The sequence below is a fragment of the Pelophylax lessonae genome (assembly GCF_965119305.1).
Source record: "Pelophylax lessonae genome assembly, chromosome: 1".
Taxonomy (NCBI): Eukaryota; Metazoa; Chordata; class Amphibia; order Anura; family Ranidae; genus Pelophylax; species Pelophylax lessonae.
This window is the reverse complement of record NC_138768.1, coordinates 275,758,631-275,770,880: the sequence shown is the minus strand read 5'-3', so window position 1 is coordinate 275,770,880 and position 12,250 is coordinate 275,758,631. Positions and strand designations below refer to the sequence as shown.

Sequence of the window (12,250 nt, the reverse complement as noted above, 5' to 3'; positions counted from 1 at the left end):
TATTTATATTTGTAAATGTTATCATTATTTTTCAATAAAATCTATCATTATTATATTTTTTGTATCCATTTTCGTGCCTTAAAAGTCCCACCCCAAGGGGAATTTCCATTTTGTTCTATCCTGATCAGTGTGCGGCAATGTCCATGTTTCTATCTTGATCAGTGTGCGGCAATGTCCATGTTTCTATCCTGATCAGTGTGCGGTAATGTCCATGTTTCTATCTTGATCAGTGTGCGGCAATGTCCATGTTTCTATCCTGATCAGTGTGCGGTAATGTCCATGTTTCTATCCTGATCAGTGTGTGGCAATGTCCATGTTTCTATCCTGATCAGTGTGCGGTAATGTCCATGTTTCTATCTTGATCAGTGTGCGGCAATGTCCATGTTTCTATCTTGATCAGTGTGCGGCAATGTCCATGTTTCTATCCTGATCAGTGTGCGGTAATGTCCATGTTTCTATCCTGATCAGTGTGTGGCAATGTCCATGTTTCTATCCTGATCAGTGTGCGGTAATGTCCATGTTTCTATCCTGATCAGTGTGTGGAAATCTCCATGTTTCTATCCTGATCAGTATCTGGAAATGTCCATGTTTCTCTCCTGATCAGTGTGTGGGAGTACCCATGAAATGAGAGTGCAGATCCATGAATCTATGCACAGTCCTCTGTGTTTCCATGGATGGATTCTATTGCAGCAGATAAATTCAGCTTTCGCAGCTGTCAAGGTCTCCCAGCTGGAGAAGCACATGGTACACGTGTATATACACACTCAGGGTCGTTGTCATGGCGACTGGCTTCCTGCCTGTCAGCATCCCGTATACTGAACCTGTCCCACAATGCCTAGCGGGAGGCCGCGCTGGAGGTCGCTGATTGGTTGACCTTATTGCGCCAAGGAGACTTGCTACTCCCGACATTTCAGCTTTTTGCCCGGGCAGACAGACCGGCCTGAGGTGAACTGACAATAGTTTACTTTGTAACGAGCGATAACAACTCCTACACGGTATTTGTACCCGGAAGCGCTCTTCACTTCCGTCACATTGTAACCGGACCAACCGGTTTCCTCGGCTCAGACAAACTTCTAACTTTGGCCCCGCCCTAGAAGTCAGCGTTCCATTTGGATTGGACACGTGTTCTATGTGTTCCTCGAAGCCCAACCCGCGCTGTCTCTTCCGACCAATCAGAAGCCGGAGAAAGGCAGCGAGTCAGGCTAGGTGCAATGAGTGTTTGAAGCCCGGCAGCATCATGTTCGGCTGTCTCTTAGGAGAGAGTGAATGAAATGTGCGGGTTGCTGGCGGCGGCGGAGTGCGGGGTAGCCGCCTGGGTCCGGTGAGGGGGAAAGGGCCACGCTCACAGTGTCCGGCTTTCTCATTAGTCCAGTGTCAGGCGTGGGGTGTCACCCGGAAACATGCCCGCTCCGGTGACATGGGCCCCAGTGGCCGCTCTGCTCTGCTGTATGCTCGCTACGCTCACCGCACAAGGAGCCGGCCCGGGGGACAAGGTGATCTGGGCTGTCAACGCCGGGGGCGATGCTCATGTAGACGTGCACGGCATCCACTACCGGAAGGACCCGCTGGAGGGCAGAGTAGGCAGAGGTGAGTGACTGATGACAGGAGGGGGTGTGATCGGAGCAGGATCTGGGGAGCCCTGCAATCAGGAACCCCCTCCCCCACACTCCTCACCCCGGGGACACGAGGTGACAGCCTTAGTGACAGCTCAGCACAAGCACTGGGCTTAGATTGTCAGCAAAACGCCTGATTAAAAGGGATGTGAGAGAGACTAACCTGATCCATTTCACACCCTCAATTACAGACCCTATGGAGGCCGAAAGCAATCCATTCATTTTCTCATCGATTTCTCCTGATAGGAAAAATCCATCTATGAACAATACAATTCATCCATATGCATCACACATGGATGTGGAATTCAATCAATAGTTGGAAGATACGATCGAAAGTTATCAATTATTAATCCGATTCCGTCAGGATTACAATTCGATCAGTACGATCCTCACAATTTGATCAGTACAGTACAATCAGATTGATGACTGAACCTTTACACTGTTAAAAAAAAAATGCAAATCATTGGAAAATACGATCAAAAGTTGTGAACTATTAATCAGATTCCATTGGGGCAACCTCACCATCCGATCGGTACAATCAAATTTATGACTGAACCCTTACACTGTAGTAAAAAAAAAAAAAACTTGCACTGTGAACCACCTTACTGCGAAACGATCAATAACTTTCCTCCCTGGCTGATGGACTCAGGTTTGGGAAGGAAAGTTTTAGCTATTCAATCAGTTTGTTTCCATCATTTTGATTAAATCGTATATTGATCAAATAGAATTGAAGTGAGTGCTTGGTCACTATAAGGCTCTTTTTGCATGGGACAGATCCGTCCAAGCAGAGTCCGCCTGCTCAGCTGTGGATCTCCTCTGAGTAGACAGATGACCGGTCTGTGTCTGCTTTGCTATACAAAGCAGACACAGACACAGCCCACTTTCCTCTATAGGGTGGTCAGATGGAAACAGACTGCATCTAATCCGCTGGATGGATGGCGAGTGTATCACCATTGGTCGGTTTCAGATCGAATGCCCAGTGGGTGTCAGCGGACACATGTCTGCAGGCATCCACTGCCCCATAAAGGACAGGGGGGGGGGGGGTCCGCCTGAAAAACTGACATGCAGGTCTGATCGGTACACTGGTGTGAAAGGGGCCTTAGGCTTGCTACTCCTATAACCATCTGACTGTTCAATCCTCTTTAGATCTACCAACAAATATGTAAACCTGCAGTGCCGGTTCGCACTCTTGCGGCTGTGGCGATCGCATGTAATATCAGAGCGAACTGCTCCTTCATTACATGCGATCGGCTGTGCGGTGCGAATTCAGCCATACACTTTGTATGGCTAAATTTGCACTGCACCTGCACAAAAGTCGCACATGACCCTTTTTTTCAGCCGCATCAGGATCGGATCGCACAGTGGTTCACACTTGTGCTCCGATCCTGTGCGAACTGTCAGATCGCACTGCGATATGCGATCAAACTGGGGGTGTCATTAACATTTCATTGACACCCCCAGCGTATCGCATATGGCAATGTGAACTGCCAAGGGTGCATTTGCGATGTGGGAACAGGCTACGAATTCGCAGCCTTCCCGCATCGCATAAGTGTGACCCGGCACTAACATACATAGTCTTGTTGAAGAAAGACATCAGTTCAATCAATAAAATGTAATCCAAAGGCCTGCCACATTGGATACAAATCAATTGGATAGATAGGTGTGTCCTTAGAATACATAGTTTTGGTATGAATATAAAGTTAATTGTAAAGTGTGTGTGCTGAGCCTAAAGGCTCATACACACTATAAGAAAACCAGGTGAACATTTTCGTCCAAAGAATTTTCGTATAGTGTGTACAGAATTTTCTTACGAAAATTCTCGGATGGACAAACTCCAAAATTTTTCTCGTATGGGAAAAAAAACTAAAGATTTTTGTTTAATGTGTACCATTTTCGTGCGATTTTTGTACAAAAAAAATCAGAAAAGAGAGTCTGTGCATGATCAGAAACAATAAACAACAAAAAAAAGCCTGTGTCGTACGAGAATATTCATCCGAATTTGCGTAAGAAAATTCTTTCATCGGTTCTGAATTGCTGTGAAACAACAAGGAAAATTGGACAATCGTTCATCCGATTTTCTTAGTGTACCCCACTTTAGGCCTCATTTAGATGTGCATATGGGGGAGGGGGTAAAAATGCATGGTTGAGCCACATCTCCCTTGACCAAGCTGCAAATGGGAGGGTCTACATGCCGTGGTTGCAATCCTTCATGCCCGCAGCTACCCAACATGTTGCAGTTAGCGGGTGGTGAGCCCACAAAACATGGTAAGTACCAAAAATGCCACACAACCGTGTGGATTTGTGGACAAAAATTGAGTTAAAATGGGGGGGGGGGTGTTACATCCCCTCTTACTCGCCTATCAATTCTCTCTGCAAAGTGATCCAAACATGGGTCACTCTTCAGAGGACAGCTGTAGAAACATGTCTAAATCTCCCCTCTGGGTCACCATACATGTTACAATCTGTTCATACAATTAACTTTAGATTGACTGACTAAATCTATGTAATCTAAGGACAAGCCTAAACTATCTGATCTGGCAGGCCCTTGTGCTACACGCTTGTTGCTAGATCTAAAGGAGTTTGCACAATCCGATTCTACTGTGTGTGGTCCAACCCCGCTGTCACTTTAAAGTGGTTACATAGTTGGTGAGGTTGAATAAAGACAACAGTCCATCCAGTTCAACCTGTGTAGGTGTGCGTAATTATTTCCCATACCCCTGAAGGTTCTGATCCTTGAGATGTATGTCCAAGAGTCTTTTAAAAGTAGCCATACTCCCCGCAGTTACTACCATTTGTGGTAGAGAATTTGAGGTTGTTGACCTCAGTCATGAAATATGAACAAAGCATATCCCTCTATAGTGTGTGCTTGTCTGAATTGAGAACACTAAGACCTCTTTCACACCTGTGCGACTGGGGACTGCAAAGTCACTTGACAAGTCGTACATCATGATTTCCAATGAGTAACGTTCATATCTGTACGACTTCAAGGTAGTCCCTGCACTACTTTGGTCTGACTTTGATGCAATTTGAGGTCCATAGACCTTAAGATTACACAGGCATTGCTTCAGGTCCAGTCAAAGTCGTGCAACTTTTGGGTTGCACAAGTGTGAAAGGGGCCTAAGTGTTATTTCTGTCTGCTGCTTCATTCCACTGTTATCTGCATGAATCACCAAAAGAAAAAATGGTGACAGGGGAGGTACCTCCAGCTGATTGACAGCTTCAGCTCTCTTTCTGTGTGTTGTAGGAAAGAGGGGGTGTGTCACCTCCCACCAATCCTCTTTCAGAGCTCTCCTCACTGATATAACTTCAGCTCTCCGCCCCCTGCTTTCCAGAGCTCAGAGATCCTGTGTAAATTCTGCACTTTGGATGTAGGGAAAAGATAGATAAATAGAAGAAAAAAATGGAGAAGTTGGGACTTTAAGCGCCAGTTCACACTACCGCGACGCTACTTCCCGGGACGACCTCCGAGATCGCGGTGCGAGCAGCGCGCCGCGACCTCGGAGCGGCTGCCACGGACTTCATAACATTGAAGTCTATGGCGGTCGCCCCAAAGAAGCTCCGGACCCTTTTTCTAGGTCTGAGCGACTTATGTCGCTCCTATTAGAACGGGTCCGCAGCTTCCCTATGGGAGGCGACCTGTGAGGCGACCAGGTCGCCTCACAGGTCACCCTAGTGTGAACCGAGGCTAAATGAGACCTTGCAAGGCTGGTTGGACAAAAAATAAAAACATTTATTGATGCATACAATGTATGTATGTATCAATAAATGTTTTTATTTTTTGTCCAACCAGCCTTGCAATGTCTCTCATTTAAAGTCCCAACTTCTCCATTTTTGTTTTCTTCTATTGAATAGGGATGGAGATGCACAACAAAAAGCCCCTTCATGCATCTCACTCAGTCCCACGTCTTCCCCCCTCTTTTTTTTGCTACGAAAGATAGATAAATGGGATTTGTTTCATCTGTGTATTGCCTGAGGCCAGTCAGTTCACTGAGTATATGTAAGGGTTTACAATTAGTTTAACGTTCTACAAAACAGGAAGTGTGCTTTACCAATGATCAGGAAGTTCATCTCTGGAACTAACAGGCCAAAGTAATTCATGCTGGGAGCAGGTGATCATACTTCCTGTCAGTCTTTCTGAATGTAGTTAGTATAGAGCAGGGGTCTTCAAACCATGGCCCTCCAGTTGTTCAGGAACTACAATTCCCATCATGCCTAGTCATGTCTGTGAATGTCAGAGGATTACAATGCCTCATGGGATGTGTAGTTCTGCAACAGCTGGAGGGCGGTAGTTTGAAGATCCCTGGTATAGAGCTTCTGTTGCACAAACCATTCTTTGATGCTGGTGGTTAGCGTCAGGCATGGGAAACCTTTCTAAGTGTGTTATTTTAGTGTACCGACCTTCCTAAATTGTGTGATTTCTGGGTGCTAGAATGATTATTTTCCCTGTTTGTTGTTTAGCATCAGACTATGGATTAAAATTGCCAATTTTACGGTCAAATGCTGAAGATCAAATTCTGTACCAGACTGAGCGCTATAATGAGGACAGCTTTGGATACGAGATCCCCATAAGGGAAGAAGGAGAATACGTCTTGGTGTTAAAATTTGCAGAGGTCTACTTTGCACAGTCCCAGCAGAAGGTAAGGGTGTCGTGTTCCTTACTTGTCCCCTCCTGTTGAAGGCGTGACAGGAGAGCCCAGCAGATGGCATATTTGACTGCAGGTGTGCGAAACTAAGTGACAGCTCATATTTCTGCATTTTGCTACCCTCAGGTGTTTGATGTACGTGTGAATGGCCATATTGTGGTTAAAGATCTGGATATATTTGACCGTGTGGGACACAGTACAGCACATGATGAAATCATACCAATTGTCATCAGGAAGGGTAAACTGAGTGTACAAGGGGAAGTCTCCACCTTTACCGGAAAGCTCAATGTCGAGTTTGTAAAGGTAATATTGACTTTTACTCATCTGTTCGTAGATAATTGGTATTTACTATCTAATAAAGAAGATATGAGTGCTTTGTGTATAAAACAGTAATATACAGTGTAAAAAGCATATAACATTCACAAAAGCTTATTTCTCTTTCTGAGAAGCTAACTTGTTAGATATTTATGAACCTGATTTTTTTACTTCGAGCAAATCAAAATGTACTTGTGGCAAATGCACAGTCAGAGTGTATCTCTGTAACCCATGGGTAGTCCTAAATTGGTCATGTTAAGGCAAGGGCATACACGGAGCAAATTTCTTTCCTGCCAATACATGGCTCAAATCTCATCCGGTTTCTGCAGTGCCGGCCAAGATTCCAACGGTCTATGGCCAGCCTAAAGCAGGCCTTGTAGTAAAATGTGAGCTGCACCTAAAGTGGTTCTTCAGTCACCTTTTGAGAAATTAAAAGTCAGCAGATACAAAAACTGTAGCTTCTGATTTTTAAAAAAATAAACACTCTTCTGTCCCAGGATCCAGCGCTGTCATTATCTGGCTGGTTTCTTCACTTGGCTTCGGTCCCCTGTGTTGGCAAAAATAACTGTGGACATATGAATGCGCAAGCCGTGCCACGCCGCACAATCTTCATGGTCCTGCAGCTTTCTGGGTCCCGTGACCTGACCCAGAGAAGGGGGGGGGGGGGGCAAACTGGATCTGAGCAGAAGTGGGAGCAGGTACCTGTCAAAACTAGGTACCCACTCTCTCCCAATAAAGTTGTCAAATATAAAGGAGGGGGGCAGAAGAGCGAAACTTCCCCTTTTGGGTAAAGTTCAACTTTAAAGTGATGGTAAACTTCATCCCAGCAGGGCCCCCTACAGCGTTCAGCCATACTGGGCTAGTTTAAACCACAGCGCCCTACAGCGCTGTGCTGTCTTTGCTCCCAGGCGCTTCCACCTTCACCCAGTCTTCCTGCCAGGTTCCGTTTCATGGGCCACTTGAATGACCAAGCGGCAATGGAGTCACTAAATCACAGCACACAGTGGGTGCTGTAAATGTGGTCTGAGCTGCACATGTGTGGCTCAGATCACATTAATGCTGACAGGCAGGGGGAGACCTTTAAGACAGAAGAGACCACTAGGTCCCTGAATGTCAGTGCTTCTTAAACATTTGAGTTTAATACTGCCTTACAATGATATTAGTCTTTTTTTTTTCCGCTAAATTAACTGCTAATAGTAGAACTATCCCAATAAAATGTTTTTTTTTTTTTTTTCTTTTTTCTTCTGTCCCAGAGATCAACATTGCTAGGACAGAAGTAAATCCAATTAAATAAAGAGGCAGGCAATATAACAAACCTTATTATCTATAGAAATATGAAAGAGGTGCACCGAATGGAAATTTTGGTGCCAAAACCAAAAATGCAGGATGCACATGCCTGAAAACTGAAAATGACAGTTTTTTAAAAAATTTTTATATATATATATAATATATATATAATTTTTTTTTTTTTTTTTTTTTTTTAATCAATATCAATTAAAATAAATAAATATGAATTTATCGTCGGCCATTATTGGCACCCTTTTAGCTCAAGAAAAATGCATCCCTTTAAATTCTATGTATGTCTGCACATGCACACTGGTCCGTTGGGCTTCCATTGTGGTGTTAGGATGGGCTCACACTTGTGCGATGACAGACATTGCATGTGATTTGCATCGCATTGCTGTGTAGGTCACATGCGATGTCTGTGCGATGCAAACAAACTGGCTGAAATTGCATTGTAATCCCACCTAAATGGTGCAGGACCCTTTTTTTGGTCTGCACTGGAATCTGATTGGATTACATGGGTGATATGCAATCCAATTCCTGCACCATTTGACAGTTCGCATTGCGATCTGCGAACCGATCTGGGGGTGTCTTTAACTTTACATTGACACCCCCAGCGGTTCGCAGATCTCAGTGTGAACCAGTGTAAGATTCATGTGCGATTCGGTATCCGGCACTAAATCGCAGGGTTTCCTACATTGCATCAGTGTGAACCGGGACTTAAAAATCCTGCTTGCTGCATTTTTGTTCAGTTAAAAAAGCCACCTTTCAGTTGAAATACATTGAAAATACATCATTAACGCACCAGTTTTACAATTTTGATAGGGTTTTTGAGTCACAAGACCTATGAAAAACACCATAAGCATGGTAAAATCGCGTGTGTTTTTGTTGCCATTATCTGCACCATTTTCTCTTATCGGCCAAAATGTTTCGGTGCATCTCAATAAAAGTTTTTCCTATTTTTGTTTTTTCTTTTTTTACCACCAACTGTAAAGCAGAACTCAAATTGTTTCCCCCTTCCCTCCTTTTGATGAAGAATTCCAGGTATGGAAATGTTTACATAGTTACATTGGTCTGGGATGAACCAACATAACTGTGCTTATACCATACCTGTGGGATCCCCCTGAAAGCTGGAAATCACTTTAGTTGGCACCTCTAGTACAGTGCTTCCTGGTCCTGTGCCCAGCGGCTGCCCTGCTGCATTCTTAACACATGAGGTCAGCCGCTCAGTACAGGTGCAAATCTGAGAATGCTTTGCCTTTTTTCACTGAATGCAAAGCATTCTCTAATTTATAAAATGAAGAGCGTGATGCTATGATGTGGCATGTGCAACAAAAAGTGCAGGCATTGTGGTTTACCCTTTACCTTGGTAAACGTGAATGTAGTCATGTGATCAGAAACTCTAGGATCCCTGTCTGGATGAATTTGAACGAAACACACTTGCTCTGCTAGAGGAGGTTGCCCGGGACGAAACCCCAACACGCATTGGATGGTCAGTTGTATAGAAAGTTCTTTGTTTTGTTTCATTTAAACTGGAGTTCAATTTTATGCAAACAATGGCTTTAGGGCCCATGTATGCACTAAAGAAGAACTTTCTTGTTGCTGATGGCAGTCAGAATCCCTGTATTTTCTATACTGCAGAAATAACAGTTGAAAGTTGGTTGGTTGCTGAGGGAAACACTACATTTTCATTAACAATTGTTATATATGAATTCCTTAATAATGCATCAAACTATAGGAAAATATATTCAACAGTATTTACTCATTTTATTTCAGGGATATTACGATAACCCCAAAGTATGTGCGCTTTACCTCATGAAAGGAACAGTTGATGGTGAGTTACATGCCCATTTCTATTTTAAGCATTCCACGTTCCCCAGTGTATATCATTAGTGAAGCAAATATCTTGTTTGCAGAGAAAATGCTGCCAAGTAAGGGTCTCTGTTTACAGGGTTTTGGCTTGTGTCATCACAATCAATTTGAGACTTTTTTGAGCTCATTCAGAATTCATTGAGGGGTGCATTTGATTTAAAAGCAGATATTCACTCTCTCTAGATCAGGGGTATCCAAATTTTGCAAGCAAAGGGCCTACAAACTTTGGGGGGGGGGGTCTGGATTGCGGCTAGTGATGGTGGAAAATGTCACGGGCCCAGCATCAGTGAGAATAAACATGGCCTCAGGGTTTGTGATCAGTACAAAGAGGAGTAGTGCCCCATCATTGGTATTAGTGGGAGTAATAGTACCCCATCATCGCTATTAGGGGAATATGTAATGCCTCATTGTTGGGGTCAGTGGATAGAATATTGCCTCATATTGGCAGGAATAGTGCCTCAAGGGCCGGATAAAGGCTAGGAAAGGACCACAGTTTGGAGACCCCTGCTCTAGGCAATCATGCTGCCTTTCCAGCCCAACTCTCCTAAATTGCGTTTTCTTTTGGTGGGGGGGGGGGGTTTCCCCCGGACTGCCTCCGTGGGAATGTCATGCACCTAGACAGATGACATGAACGCATGTCAAATATCCCAGGAGGCACTGGGTTGGATTTACTAAAACTGGAGAGTGCAAAATCTGGTGCAGCTGTGCGTGGAAGCCAATTAGCTTCTAACTTCGTTTGTTCAATTAGGCTTGGACAAAAAAAAAACTGGAAGCTGATTGGTTTCTCTGCAGAGCTGCACCAGATTTTGCACTCTTCTGTTTTTTTAGTAAATCAACCTCACCGACTCTCCATTCAGTAAAGGAGCTGAACCCAGAAAAGCCAGCCCCTACCAGTGACGTCACACCTGAATATTTTGGCGTAGGACAATGCTGGACCTGCTGGGTGGGTTAGTATCTTAATTGTGCAGAGGACAACCACTTGTTAGCAGTTTTTTTTTAAGTGTGTGTGTGTGGGGGGGGGGGGGGGGCTGAAGCTCTTCTTTAAGTGGATTTTGCAGTCCCGTAGAACTGTTTCCTTTCCCCTAGAATTGAAAACTCACGTCAAGTAAACAAATCTGTCAACACAGGCCTTAAATCTGCATAGAATTTTGAGTGCAATGGTACGATCGTAGGAGCAAATGCTTTTCTGAAGTGCTATATATGTGACCTGGTGAATAGCAAGACTTGTTGAACAATAGGTTTCTAAAGAAGGATGCAGCTGCTGTGTGCTCTCATGCAGTTTCTGGGAAGGCTTTTCTTCACTCACTGTTTTGACCATCTATTTGCACAGCAAATCCTCATGCTAAATTCTGCTTCTTTTCTGCAGAGGTGCCAAAACTGCAGCCTCATCCTGGCCTGGAGAAGAAGGAAGAGGAGGAAGAAGATGAAGAGGATGAAGGCACAAGTACAAAAAAGCAAAGCAACAAGAATCGTGTGCAGTCTGGTCCTCGCACTCCGAACCCATATGCCTCAGACAACAGCAGCCTCATGTTTCCAATCCTGGTGGCCTTTGGAGTGTTTATCCCCACACTCTTCTGCCTATGCCGGCTATAGGAGGCCGGGTGCCAACTTTTGTTTTTCTTTTTCTAGTTTGCTTTTTTCCCCCAATAATTTTTCATAAACTACAGCGATGAAGCAGAAAATCCCCTCCTTTTAAAATTAGAGGGGATTAGTGACCCTAAACAAGCAGCAGATCATTGTACCACAATATTATGACTATGTTAAATGGTTACGGAGCAGCTAAAGCTAAATACTAGACATTTCTGCCAAGCGTTCAGGTATGTGGTCCTGAGTGGGTTTAAGTACTTAATATGGTAACATTCTTAAGAGAACTGAGCAAGACTTATTTGAACTAGAGAGATGGAGGAGCTCTTTGAACTATGGCTTCACAAGTTGCAACCTACAAGATGAACGTGGGACTTTTTTCAGGGTACTGTTTCTGCATACTCTGTTTCTTGATGTAAACGGTCACTGGGTTTCGGTTTTCTACATCACCAAACATTGTTAAGCTGTATCTTGTCTGATGTATGTGTGTGTTTTGTCTGGGGTCAGGAATTTTACTTAAATCTCTTCATTAATCCTGTTAGTGTGTGACAACTTCATCACAGCAGCTAGGACAGTCAGCTAGGCTTCTTACTGTAATAAAATGGAGGAAACACGGTTTTGGTAACTGGATATTATGATGCACACGATTTACAGTCATGAAGTGACCCATTAAGAATTGTACTTTCACCCTCTTAAAGGAGTCCACAGGCTAAAGGTTATGAAGCCTTTGTTTTTTGTTTTTTTCCTTATTAAAAAATTCCAGCAAAGTTTTTTGGGCACTCCTTTTACATGTCAGCCACTGCCTGTTCTAGTATCAAGGATTTGTTCGATAAATGTCCAAACACCTCTCAAAATGCCATTTAACACCATGCTGCTGGGAAAAGTGGAAATGGTTTGTACTAATTGCACCAGAGCCTGCAGTTTGTGGATTTCTGCAGC

General features: G+C 44.0%; 1 protein-coding gene across 1 annotated transcript; it reads left to right on the top strand.

The window, feature by feature from the left end:
• The first annotated feature begins 1,186 nt into the window (after window positions 1–1,186).
• Window positions 1,187–11,972, top strand: MLEC (malectin). The gene is made up of 5 exons (XM_082243310.1): window positions 1,187–1,587; window positions 6,072–6,250; window positions 6,383–6,559; window positions 9,632–9,689; window positions 11,094–11,972. The coding sequence occupies exons 1-5, from the start codon at window positions 1,401–1,403 to the stop codon at window positions 11,318–11,320; spliced, it is 828 nt and encodes a 275-aa protein (XP_082099436.1). The 5' UTR covers window positions 1,187–1,400; the 3' UTR covers window positions 11,321–11,972.
• Window positions 11,973–12,250: the final 278 nt, after the last annotated feature.